At 37.5% G+C, this 14,252-nt stretch overlaps 1 protein-coding gene across 2 annotated transcripts in view; it reads right to left on the minus strand.

The window, feature by feature from the left end:
• Positions 1–264: 264 nt before the first annotated feature.
• PPP3R1 (protein phosphatase 3 regulatory subunit B, alpha) overlaps positions 265–14,252 on the minus strand; it is a 39,607-nt gene continuing 25,619 nt past the window's right edge. For both annotated transcript variants that reach the window (XM_032684389.1, XM_032684391.1), the window contains 4 exons: positions 6,257–6,433; positions 4,740–4,799; positions 3,790–3,974; positions 265–2,432 (listed from right to left, as the gene is read on the minus strand). In XM_032684389.1, coding sequence (XP_032540280.1) covers positions 2,385–2,432; positions 3,790–3,974; positions 4,740–4,799; positions 6,257–6,433 — 470 coding nt within the window. In that variant the 3' untranslated portion in view covers positions 265–2,384. The remainder of the gene's footprint in view (positions 2,433–3,789; positions 3,975–4,739; positions 4,800–6,256; positions 6,434–14,252) is intronic.

Here is a 14,252-nt window from a genome sequence, read left to right on the forward strand (position 1 = left end):
AGGATCTCAAAAGTTTTTTATCCGGTTTAGACACTTAGCAAAGAGAACGATGTGCCTTTGAAAAACCCCAAAATGTAAGTGGTCTTGAAACACTGAAATAAATCCTGGAAGTGTTCAGTGGACTGTGCACCCTGTAGAGTTTTTCAGTAAATCTTCACAATGAGAGAGTAGACAAAAAACTGTGAAGAAGTTTTCCTTAGATCAGTGTGCAGAGTTGCTTTAAGGTGAACAGGAAAGGTTGTGTAAGTACTGAAGCACCCCAACCAAGGTTCAAATATTTTATTTTGTATTCATATAGTATGAAGGTTCTTATAGTTCCCACAACATATGATGTAGCATGCAGAGGAAAAACTAAACATTCAACATAAATCATTTTTTCCCCACACAAACTAAAAAAAAACCTCATCCCTCCCCTTCCAGTCCCCCTAAGGAAATAACATTAGCACTAATTTCTATAATGCCAGCCAAGATATGCACAAGCAAGAGAAATTGAAAGCATTTGCTAAAATGTTTGTAACAAATACTTATGTACAAAAAATTCACAAAAGACTAGTTCCCCCTTGAAGCAGAGCACATGGCAATTGACACTGGAACAGATACAACCACTGGCTGGGATTATAAACCACGTACTGATCCAGAGGAAGAAAAAAGTTACATGTAGTGGAGATTTTTGTTTTGAACATTAACATTTACCAAAGTTTGGCAACATTATCTTTTAAATTATGCAAATTATGTAAACAAGAGGAACATTTCAAATCGATCTACATGCAAAACTTCATGTCATGCAAGGACACCAAGCACCTGGATTTCTCTCTCACAGACAGAGCCCATGATGTGCAGCACTCAGTTGAAGGAACAGCTATGGCAGACAGGTGCTCGATTGAAGAGGTTCAGACAACCTGCACTTTCCACTGCTCATTATAAAACAATTTTTCTTTTAATAGAAAAACTACTATACAGGAAAGATGTACTGTTCTAAAAAAATCTAGCAAATGTTTTTCTTCCAGCCAATAGTACCACTGCAGAAAAGGGAAGGGATGATATAAAGTTGTAAAACATGGCTCGCTACTTTTATATCACACAAATATATCAAGTTACCTTCCATTACAAATTATGATATGGACAAATCTAGAAAAGAAAAACATTCTCCAGGCAAAGGACTGGAGAACTGCAAGAGGTATAAATTTAGATAGTGTGAAGTTTTCCTCCTCTATGGCATAGGTTAACAAGATTTCCCCCCTGTATGAATCCTATATACATATATATATAAAATATTACCAGTTATTTATGCTACCTGTAGTATTTTTTTAAATGCAAGGGGGAAACTATCATGGTTGAAACAACAGAATTTAAATGGCGAGAACATTTTATAATCTAAGTACTGTATAAAATAAGTAGGTGGGAATCCTGCACAGTTATGTTGATCCTAATTTCATTTAAGCTAAGCACAAGAGAAAATCATGAATGCATCTAACAACTTGAGCAGCTGTATCTAAACTGAACCCAGAACAGCAGATGTGCCTTGGCTTCAGGACAGCTGTAACTGCTCCCAATTCCTGGGTGACGGAGCTTAAGGGCCATCAAAGCATTCCGCAGTCACTATATGCACACGAGGACTAGTTCTTGGCAGTAGCATTAAACTATATTCTCATATTAAGTAGAACTGTACTAAGTTATTTAGCAAAGAGACACAGTCCCTGGTAATATATTAACAGGTATAAATAAACTTAGTCTCCTGTGTTACAAAAAAAAAAAAAAAGTACTTAAGGTGATTTAATAAGAAGCGATGCTTTGTCAGCCAGTCAATATATAGAAACATCTGAACAGTCACAGGAAAAGGAAAAGAGTTGACCTAACACCCAGTTAAAATTTTACATTCTTCTACTATATATATAAAACTGTGTGAAATAAAAGTAAGGATGTATATCCATATATTGAACTGTTAATATTCTGCTTGGCACTTTGTACTCTAGTTTTGTTTCTGAATCAAGTATATTAAATTAAAGCCCACCTAGCTACTACATATAGAAAGCTACATATATATCTATATATAAATACACACACACATATATATATAGATAGATATTTCCTTGTTATAAAGATGAAGAAAAATAAATTAGAAAGCCAACCCCTTCCCTTTCTCCGCCACACTGATATGCTCTTTCCATCTTTGCTGTCCTTCAGACTTTAAAGTGCTACACTGAGTTATTGAGAGAATAAAAGTTCAATAACACTTAGTTGGCTTCATGAGGCTCATGTTGGAAAATGTGGCTTCACAGAGAAAAATACTTCCATTTAAATACACAGAGAGCATTGCTGGACGTCTGGAGCAGATCTTCAGAGATGGAGAAGAAAGCAAAAGTGTTGGGTGGTGCCCTACAGAGTCACACGTCTACAACCATCTTTTTGTGGATATCTAGGCCTCCTACAACCTGGGAGAAAAATAAGGTTCAGAGACATGAGAATTGAAAGTTAGACACGTACAAAGAACACATTCAATAGATGCATTCAGGTCAATCATAATGACAGTACTTCCCTGGCCTCTCCACACTGATTTACATTTCACAAGTACTGTGAGGGACAGAAATGAATTATGTACAAACCAAGGTCGTTCAATATGAGCACAATTTACACACTGAAAACCAGTGTAAATGACACCATTTTGGCATTCCTCCTCAGCTCATATTCTGACCGTGCACTGTTTTTCTGCATGTTAAATAAAATGCTCACTAGACTTCTAAAACTCCCTATAAAACTGTGCACCCTTCCATGAGTAGCAAAGGGTCATAGGAACAGCAGCAGGATTTCTGACAGAACTGCACACACCCAGAAAAAAAAATAACCAGTGTTCATGAGGGTGTGATCCATGCAATGCAAAGGGAGAAGGAAAGGTGCCGTGTCAGAGGAACTTCTTACAAGGTGTGAACAAAACTCAAAAGCCAAATGGTACCTGCCAAATGCAATAAATGAAAATGTATTTTTGCAGACAGATAGCACAAGGTTCAGAGGAGGTAAAATGCAAGCACAAGAGGATAAGAGGTTGTAAAAGTGAAAAGCCTCTTGTCAGGTCAACAAAAACTGATGAAATTCAAAGGAAGAGGAAAACCTAACAGTAGCACAAGACAGGACGCCTAGGCAGAAGCCCAAGGACAAAAGAAAAGGCAACATCACTTGATGGATGGTTGGAAGACAATAACCCAATGCAAGAAAACAGATAATGCAGTAATCCAGGTCTCTGCAGGCTGTGACTCTGAGATCTTTGCAAATGACTATGTGTTTTTTACATGATGTCACAAAAATATCTTAAAAAAAACCTCAAACATGCCAACAATAGAACCCTTTCACTTTAATAGTTGGGGGGATGGCAGATTTCCTCCCCTCTTTTTTAGAACTCACACTGAGTATGAAAAAGTTATGTTTGAACTGAAGTTGTAAATTCAAAGAGTAGGAAAAAAAAGCAATTCCCAAACTGTGTTACGAGGTGTATATTCATTAACATTCATTTCAAATTAATGTCTAAACACTCATTGTTGCAATTTGCAAGTGTTCAAGATTCATTTCCTTTTTCTGAAGAAAGAATTTAAAACTTGCTGTCAAATAATTAAATAAATATACCACATGGGTGAAAATCAACCATTTCAAGTCTCATGTGGTACATTCATGCATTCTGCTCTGCAAACCCCAAAGTTCTTAAAATGCACCTTTCAACTGTCTGCCCTTTTTCAGGAGCAGCAGTTGAGGGGCTCCTCTCCCTGTAAATGACACGAGTTTTCTTCAGAAGTTACTTACAGCACAGAATTCTTCAAAGGATATTCTTCCATCACCATCCTTATCTGCATTAATTATGGTTTTATCTACAATTTGCTGTAACTGAGTGTCTTTGAGATTGTTCCCAACCATCATCTTCAGCACCTGGAAGAGCTCCCCGTTTGAGATATAGCCATCTTTGTCCATATCATAAATGCGAAAAGCAACTGCAGAAATAAAAAAAAAATATATATATATGTATAAAAAACATTCAGTGACAAATGTGGTCAGAAAAGAGCAATATACTCACTTCAGAAATATCAACTGAAATTGTTTTAGGCACCAGCAGTAAAAGGATTCCATTAAAATCAAACAGGAAAATCTCCACCGCCACAAGCAAAGCACCCAGGCAGCAGCTCATTTGCAAGTAGAAAAAATTACAACCTTCCAGGAAACAGATGAATCAAAATCCTACCTGGTTACTTTGCTGCAAACAATTTGGCATCAAGACTGGATTTATTTTTAAACATTTCAGTTTTAGTTATTGGAAGCTACATGTATGACTGAACCTACCCCTTTTCCACTCCAAAAGTTTGGATGCTGAGATGCAGTTCTGAAACATCAATTTAATGCTTTTCTACCGTAGTAGCAAAAAATGGAATATTATTCTTAGGCCCCATAAAGCAAAGCATATAGTTCACAAAACTCTGTAGCAAGCTATTCTTAAATTAATTTTTTCTTTTTAAAACAGGAAGCAACTTCAGTTACTGAAAGTTCATCAAAAGGCAACCTCCTCCAATCTTCCCTGCAGAAAAGAGTGTGGCAAATCTCCACACAAAAAAAATTACAAACTGTGCAAAAATCTCACAGTCTACCTTCAGGATTTCCCACTCTTTATAAGAATCCAGATTTGATGATTTCTCAATCTTAACTAACAAGTATAGTTTTTGAGGATCAAAAAATTTTTGTTAAGGAAAAATTAAAATACTTACACCTCAACTTCTGTTCTTTATCTCCTTTGACACTGAACTGGGAGACTCCTTCTATAAATTCTAAATAATGCAAGAAAAACACACACAAAAAAGTGTATTATTTAATAAATCAAGGAAATCAACATTCAGAAGTTTTTAGAAATTGCTCGAAGAATTTAAATTACCATAAAATCTTCAAAATATTGTCTACCTTGTGACACCTAAGTGTTCACATACTTTGATACTTTAATATTCTTTAGTGGGAAGTACCCCAAATCCAATATTGTGTTCACTGAATAGACTTGGTTACACCAGGATTTCAGTAATTTTGTTGCTGGACTTTCACAGAAGAAGCTGACAGAAAACTCCAAGTTCTCTACTAAATCCACTCCATTGGGGATTTTAATTGTACAGCTCCTCTTCAAGATTGGTTTCCCAACTAAAAGAATTACATTAAAATTTAAAACTGCTCTACAAGAAATAGCTAAAAAAATACTTTTCTCTAAGAAATAGGGTAAAAAGAAAATTGATTTTGACAACTTCCTGTTCCCTCCCAAGAAGAGCAGCTCTTGATAATTGTATTAATCACAGCTCAATGTCACAGACAATAAAGCATCATCTTTTATCACTGCCTATTTTTTCACAAGGAGATTTTGAATAGTTCCAATACCACTATGACTGCTTTAGATCAAAACTCAACATTCCAGTTACCCTGTAGTTAATCCCTGTAGAAATTTGAGGGGGTTTGCAAAGGTTAGCAGCTCTTGTATGTTAATATTTTATTTAAAATGTCAGCCTGTCACTATAAATGAGATTAAAGAACTTTCTGCAATTAAAAAAAAACCTCAAGAAATTTACCTTTTCCAGACATATGCAACAAGAGATACCGAGTATTAGCTTGAATAGAAGTTACAAATATTATCACTTCTAAGGGTCAGAGGCTGTTTTAACAAACTAGTAATGAAAATTATAACCTGCTTGCCCTTTTAATCATGAATATTTAAATTAAGTCTAAAATTTTGAGCAATGTACTAAATCAAAACTTTTGGTTTTTTACTTGAAGTGTTTTAAGATCTACCTAAAAAGAATCCTATAAAAGAAGCATGAACAGAAAAATCTGGGCCCCTTTCTATTTTCTAAATGCTCCAACTAAGGACAGATTTCATTTGGATAAGTACAACTAATGCACAGACACACCACTTACACAGCCTAGCCCACCTTTTTCAGACAGCATCACAATTAAGAGTCTGAACTAAAGCACTTTAAGAGATATTTAATGAGTAGCCCTAAATCAGCATGACCTTGAAAGCTATTACTATACAATCTGCTCTTTTAAGCACTTCATTCAGGAGTGCCCTAATGCACCAGAGAAATTAGTTTTACTGGTATTTAGTTCCACGAGGAATTAGCACCTTATTTGGATTAATAAGTTTTCTTCACCACTCCTTTCTTCTCAGCTGAAGAAAAACTGGAGTGCTCTGAAGCTCCAGGAGGTTCTGTTAAAGTGCCACCCCCTGTCACAGAGCACTGTGCCTTACCTTTGAAGTCCACTTCTCCATTGCCATCCGTGTCAAATATATCTATTACTCGCTGTACTAACGGGTTCTGTTGCAATTCAGGTAAAGACATGAACTCTTCCACGCTCAGAGAACCAGAGTTGTCCAAATCAAGCTTCTTAAACCTCTTTCCTAGTCGTTTTATCTCATCAGCATCAACTGAAATGAAAAACAACCCCACACTTATTCTCAGAAAGGCTTCAGTAAACCCTTAGCAGTTAAACACAACACACGTTTAATTGCTTTCCTACAAGATTTTCTCCTACTTTATTACAACTATTAAACACTCTCATGGAAGGCAGTAAAGATAACATAAAATTCTGAAGACAAACACAAGCCTTACCATTTTATTTAAAATAAGTCTTACCTTTTTCCCTCCCTGCACCAGCCATAATACAGTTAGGCCTGTGACTCACTGAATACCACATGCTGACACAACATTTTGAAGGATTTAGGATGCTTAGTAAGTTCTTAATCAGACAGCTCTTACAAATAACAGGTATGAAGAAATTAAAGAAGAGAATGAGTGTTCTCTGAAGGAGCTAGCATTACCTTTACACTAGACTAACATAAGATGTTAGAAAGACAATTATATTCAACTTATTAGCAAAATCAGTGCTTCTTCAGCACAGCAAATGTGAGATTTCCTGGGTTATGTGATAAGTTGAGCACGCTAACACATTCCCACTGTTGACCAGTTCACTCACCTACTCAAAACATCCCTCTGACAGGCCTAAGATATTTTTTTCTCTCCATCTCAAACAGGAAACAGATACACCTGCAGCCATGACCTGCATACAGCTATTTTTTTTGTCTCAGAAACTAAAGTCAATTCAGGTCCTGCAGCACTACCTCTTCATCTATCCTCTTCAAATTTATGGAGAATTTCAGTTCAACCATATACCCAGTACTCTACTTTACACGTCTGATTTCGCCAGGGATACACTAAATTTGTGAATCCGTAAAAACAACCAAAAGCAATCTTGTCCTTTGCTGCTGCTGAAAAACTTGAAAAACTTTGCCCATAACAACCTGAAAATATCCTATCAGCAGCTTGATTTATGAGACTCAAGTTAGTTCAGCTGTTGCTCACCATGTTTGGCTATGAAGGAGGAACTGAGGTCCTTAGGAAGCCCTAGGAAGAGACAAGCACACAGCAAACCACAGCAAATACACCTCACAGAATCCCAGGCTGGTAAACTCCCTCGAGCAATTGTCTCTCTAACATGAGCAGCCTCCTCAGTATTTCTTAGCTCCATTTAGTGGTTTTGGTCCAATAGTAACAAAAATTGTATCTTCACTTTTACAAGGCACATATCACCACCTGATCCACTTCACATCACATTAATATCTTCTCAGGCCTTTGCATAAAGCCAAACAGCTCTGAGTCTTTCTACATAAGGTCAGCCAAGATGCAGAGCTGGATGTTTGGAAACCGCAGCTGATTCAAAGACCAAAACAGCAACCAGCTTCATTTCAATTCCTTGATATCCTTGTCTTAAATGAATGAGATGCAAATCCAGAGATCCTCCCAACTGCACTACTGCAGAATGAAAGGCAGAGAGCACACCAAGTCCAGAAGCACATGATTTTCTGTCAAGACTTATTTTGCCTGAGTAGTAAATTCTGACATTCTGCAGTCAAGTCAGGCTTGGTTACTGCTTGCAACTGCAGAGGGCAAAAAAGGGTCGATAGTCCCAGAACAATCTTCCCTTTGCTGTGCCAGCAAGTGACAGATCTGATTCTCCCTCTAGGGCTATAAAAATAAGACTAAACATCACCTGCTTTCCTCAGTTCCCAGTGTGCTATTTCAATTAATTAACCTCTCAACTGCAGTGAAACTTCCCTTGTAGCCCCCCAGTTTGCTCAGAAGCCTCGAACATGACTGAAGGTGTGCCCTGAGCAGCACAACACTGCAGGGGCAAAAGCACATTGCTCAGCTACACAGGAACCCTCCAGATCACACTGGATGAGCTGGAGCACCACATGGTAACCTGCATGTAGAACAATCATGTGACTAACAGAAGGTAGTATTAAAAGAGAATGGCAAAGCAGAGTTCCACTGGCAATTTTAGGAGTTCCAACAACAAAATGCTTCCTCTCGCAGATACACTGAAAGGTATTTGCCAACTTTTGCTTCTGCTCACAGAAACTCCTTTGTTTCCATTCTTCCTCAAACTCCTAAAACTAAATGGAGTCAGTCTTGGCACTGGTAGGCTCTATCCACCCTCACTCCCAGTCCTGCCACTGGACAGTTAGTGGACCTATCCCAGTTTTATGCAAAGCCAGCACCTTGTAAAGCTGTGAAAGGGAGAACCATTCTTACTGCAAGCTCTACTCCAGGCTTGCAACTCCCATAGGAAGAGTTGATATCCTAAAAAAATCCTCACAGCACAAGCACTTGCAAAAGCATAAGAATATTAAGGGTGGCTTGTCGCACTGCATTTGTAAATACATTTTCCAATGTAAAATGAGTGTATGAATAAATATAATTTATACCTATATTACTTCATTTTAAAACAACTAAACAGCAAACTGGACGTAGTACCTATGGTGTATATAATGCACTGCCATCCTCCTACCAAATCAGTGGAATCTCACTTCCAATATTAATAGGAAGACTAAATCTTTCCATTTCAGTCAGTGCTAAAGCCTCCTAAGCAACCTGAAATACTTCATTGTTCTTCAATTTCAGAGAGTCACAATGCAGAAAAATGACAGAAGCATTAACACAGCTGGATCTCTTCTCCCTTGTCACAAAAACGAATGAGTTAATAAACTGCAAGTTCTGAAACATTTCTAAATTACATTGAAAAAAAATCCTAAACATCAAAACACAGTAATGATATCTTTACAAATCAGGATGTAAAGAAGCAGCTGCCTGAGGCAGGGCTGCAGACCAGCAGTCATTAAATAGCACCATTTTCTCACAACCCAAAAGCAGCATTAAAGCAAGTCTTATTTCACAACACCAGTTACATTTCCTGCTTTGGGAGCTCAAGTCCATGCTATTTTCCCTCACAAATATATAAGCAAAGACTCAAAGTGAGACTCAGAGTTCTATCAATGTCCTGCTATGAAGTTGAGCTAATTATCACACACATAAGTCACTCAAACACTGCTACAGTTTAAATTGGCACGAGCTGGCACAAAAGACAGACAAGACCAACTCTGCCATCACAAGATCTCCCACACAAGATGTGCTAAGAAAACAAACTGTTGTCAGAAAGGTATTTTATCTCGAGCTAATGTTATCTCTAGCAGGACCTACCAATATGAATTTTAAAAAAGAACATTTGATTGGGACATTCAGAAACTGATCCACCACACGCAATGATAACAATCAATGCTACTCCGACAATCTCTGCCAACATCTGCAGGGCACAAGAACCACTGCTGGGTTAACCAGCCTTGCATTTGCAATTAGCCAGGTACTTAAATTTACAAACCAGCAACACTTAAAAGCAGATAAAACATGGATTTATTTTTTTGTTCTAAAGACTGTAGTCAGGGCCTTCAAGATCACAGATGATAAAGATAACAATCAGAGGACGGGAAGGGGAAGAGGTTGGAGAGGCATGTAAGAATATTTCTCAAGAACGTTTAATGTTCTGCTCAACTAACAAAGCAACAGTTGCCTAAATTAGGAAAGTAAAGAGTCCTGATACTTTGAAAATGTTAATTACTCTTCCTCCACATATAAACACATCCGATTTCATAGCTTGTACCAGTTCAACTGCGATACACAGTCCAAGTACAGATATTTAGCAGCAGTTTCTCCTGGAAAGGGGATTATAAATTTCTCATTCCAAATCTTGAAACGTTCAAGCAAAGGGTTTACCTGCATTGGAGAGGTTCTACTGAGAGAGGTTCTGCTCTTGGGGAGGGGGAAAAAAACAAGTCAAAGAGCAGTACTGAAAAAATTAGTATCTCTGCCAAAAGCTGACCAAACAGCAAACTCTTCCAATGTTTTGTCTCTGGCAAATGACACACCACGGATGACAGTACTTGGAGGAGGAAATAATGAAAAAGCAAAGTAATTACAGGAATAGGAAAAATTTCTTTAATAGTTCGTGAGCATAAAAACCTCTGTTCATAATGAACATATATGGATAAACATCTGCAGATGCAGTGTTTCATAACTGACTGCCTGAGGATTTTGTATCAGAATTTAATTATTTTCCTTAAATATATTGCAAGCACCTCACCTACTGTTAAATCTTTTCCACAAGCTGAATTTTAAAAAGTTTATACACTTGAAAAAAATCTGTATTTCAGTAGCATCTTTGTCTTCATAAAACAGCTTAAAGAAATGAAAGAATATGAATATAAAATAAGGGATGAATGCATTACAGTACAACATGACTTAAATTTGCATAGTTTCTGTCTATTCTTCCTTCAGTTCACAGTCTTTATTTCTGCTGACTCCCCCTGCTTAGGCTGAATTTACCTAAAAACTACGTGGGTTTTCTGGGATTTAGTGTTTGTTTCTTTGTTCTCCTTTGGCTTTTTAAAAGGAAAACAGTATGTATACCAGCAGACTTCAATAATATCCTTTTCATTTTTTGTTGAGATTATCTCCCAGAATGCACATATATACAACGGTCTTCATTTGTGATAGATGTGCCTCTTTTTACAAGACCTCTTTTTCTTTGGTATTTATCAACAGACTTGCTTAAAATTCCACATAGCTCTCACTGAAGAACAGAGCACGGAATTAAATTTCCAGTGTATGAACAAAACAGACTTTCCTTCTTCTCTGCAGGCTCCTTGCAAAGAACCCAGTGCCCACACAAACACCCTCAAGCTCTGCTGGAAATGCACGACACAGTTCAGATCCAGGGAAGGTTTCTGAGCTGGAAGGACTGATGGTGGCAGTAGCAGACAGAATTTTACAAGACAAGCTCAGGAGAACAGGACAGAGATGAAAACACTAGGGAAATCCAAGGCAGTCCAAATCCACGTTTCGGTAAAAGGGGCGATAACACCACGGAGCAAAATGAGGAGGCTCAAGCTTTGTTTACATTGTTTGAAGCAGAGTTTGCCGGTGACTCATCCCCGAGGTCAGAGCTACCCGAGCTCTGGCCGCAGTGAGTGTTCCCCTCCCTCACACTCGAGTTGGCCTTTTTAGTGCTGTGCTCACCAGCTGACACTTGGCTCTGTGCTTCCTACGCTTTTCCGTGGAATCGGACAGTACCCCATCAGCTCGGCACTGATGCCTGAGCTCACAAACTTAACACGTGGCTGGAAATAATAGCTGCTAAGTGGATTTCTTTAAAAGGCCTTGCTGGTAGCCCTGCTGAAACTTCAAATTATTCACTGTTTTAAAACACATAGAATTGTTTATGGTTTTTTTTCTAATCAATTTTGAGTTTCCTGCACCTTGTAAATCAACAAGAGGGGTGTGTGGAAGGGTTAAACAGTTCTAGTTTTAAGGAATTTTTGTTAGAGCTATTGGTACTTTCAAAAGATTCATTCCTCTTTCATCCAGGTATTAAAATCCTAGAGCCAACACCTGCTTCGTATCTTGAATTCATTTGCATACATCTAAAAATGTGATGAATCAGGTTAAAATGTAAGGACTCCAATGCCTCCAAGAAACTACATGCAAGTGCTCTGCCTAACTCCCACTTTAGTGCAGGAGCTTTACCCCCCAGTTGTTCACTTTCTAATATGTTGATCTACACTGAGTACCCCACTCCTTCCCCCAACACAACAGCAGAGGATGATCTGTTATGTTTTAAAACAGTTGTTTCAAATTGCTAGGCACATAACTGATGCTCAGATAGGAGTCTAAAAACCATTCAAGAGGCAACTCAAAAAGCTTCATTAAAAGCCAATTTCAGTGTGCTCTACGTTGAAAAATGTAGTCTGAAAGAAAAATTTAATGATATTTTTTCTAGTCAAGGTAAAGGTAGAAAACCAGCTTCCTATTAATGTGAGAGTCAAAAGTAAAAGATGCCTTAAAAATCACGGAATTATAAAATGGTTTGGGTTGGAAAGCACCTTAAAGATCCTCTAGTTCCAACCCCCCTGCCATGGTTGCTCAGAGCCCCATCCAGCCTGGCCTTGAACACTTCCAGGGGATGGGGCATCCATAAAAATACGGAACTCTGAAATCTCCTGCATTCAAGTGATGCTTTGACAGGATAATTGTTTATGTATTAAGAAACACGATGCATCCTTTGCTGCAGAGTACACGACACACACAGAGTCATCTGCAAAGGGTCCAGACCTTAGAAAGGCTGTTCATCTCTTAGGAAGGAGGTGTTGAGCACTTCTAGAATCTAAGTGTTTACCTAAATGTTTAAACCTCTATTTAAAAAGCTGACTTTTCAGATACTCTTAAAATACTGGCTCAAAGTTTTAACTAACAAAAACCAGATCAGTGTGTGGTCACAGAGAGCCCAATTTCCACGTATTCTTCAAACATGAGATCATTATAAACAAGAATATTGCTAAGGTATTGGGGGAAATATTTTTTGTAAATAAAACATGTTCTGAAATTAATTTTAAATGTTTCCAGGTTAATTTCTTCTCATAAGAATGGATTGCAGAGATCTCAAAATAAAACAGACCTTCAGCAAAACTCTCACCCCTATCTACAGTCTCATCTGATTCACGAATATAACGTTTCAGAGTAGCAACCAAGTCAGCCATTTCAGTCTTGGAGATCACATTTCAAAAAGATGACGCCCTTGAGAACACATTCAACCACTTGTCTTGTATATGCTTACACACAGCTGGCCTAATCCTTTTCATGACTTCAGATGTGTCATTTACAATTTCCTAAGTTAGAAAAGAGATACTAGTCTCCTTATCCTAAAAATCAAACCACACTACAATATAGTGTTTATACTAAAAATACTATACTGAAAAGTATTTTTTACTCTACTACAAAGCAGTTTTCTCCACATCTTTTTGTTATGATAAAATTTGCTTATGGATAATTTGACATCAAATTTAACATCAAATTTTCACCATGTCAAACAGCACTAGGTTTTTAGTAATTTCTGGGACATGGCACAGCAGAGAAACAAAACCAAACCATCTTAAGGAATCCAACAACTAATTCACCCACTGAAAAGAACTAATGTTTTAAAAATGAAAGGATAAAGAATATACTTGACTATTCAACGGTGTGCGCCCTCTGCGTGGTATCCTGAATTTGCTTCATGTAACTTAAACACAAAATTATTCTTATAAAACAATACACCAAAGCAGCAAGTGCACCACCAGGCAGAGATTACAAACCAATGCCACCATGCAAACAGCATAAATAGATTTCTGATGTCTCCCATGATCTAAACAACCATATACTCAACACACATTTTAACCACAGTATATAATACAAAAATCCTCACTTTTTCTGCAATAAATAGAGGCAAACAAGCTCAGTAATAAACCTTTAGGCTGCCAGTTGCTACCAACAAATACAGCTTGGTCTAGAATCAGAAGTTAATGATGGCAACACACCACTTACAACTCTGGTAGAGACATGACTAGCTGAAAAAAAACCCTCTTCAGAAACCAATGGAGCAGTAATCTAAGATTGATACGTATGAAAACACTACAGAAGTCTTCATCAAAAATGAAACTCCAACCACATATCCATATTTAACAAAATAGTAATACTGGGAGCATATCACAGCCATGCACTGCTGTGGACAAAGATTCTCAAGTGTTTACAAACTGATGACTCAAATTACATGTATTAGGCATAGAGGACTCGCAAATTACCAGCTTATAAAGTCTCATTTCTCTGAAAAAATGTATTTAGACAAAGATTCCCCAGTGATTATTTATTTCATGTAATGGTTTGAGGTCAGTTATGACGAGCACTGTGAAATCAATCTAGGAAACAGTCCCTATCTTGAATTTCCCTGTTTAAAAACAAAATCTGATTCACCCAAGATGAGGAATTTTATCAAGTGGTCCAATAAGATGCATACACAGGTCTACACGTTTTAGGGCTGAA

The sequence above is a fragment of the Chiroxiphia lanceolata genome, chromosome 3, assembly GCF_009829145.1.
Source record: "Chiroxiphia lanceolata isolate bChiLan1 chromosome 3, bChiLan1.pri, whole genome shotgun sequence".
In the NCBI taxonomy this organism is placed as follows: domain Eukaryota; kingdom Metazoa; phylum Chordata; class Aves; order Passeriformes; family Pipridae; genus Chiroxiphia; species Chiroxiphia lanceolata.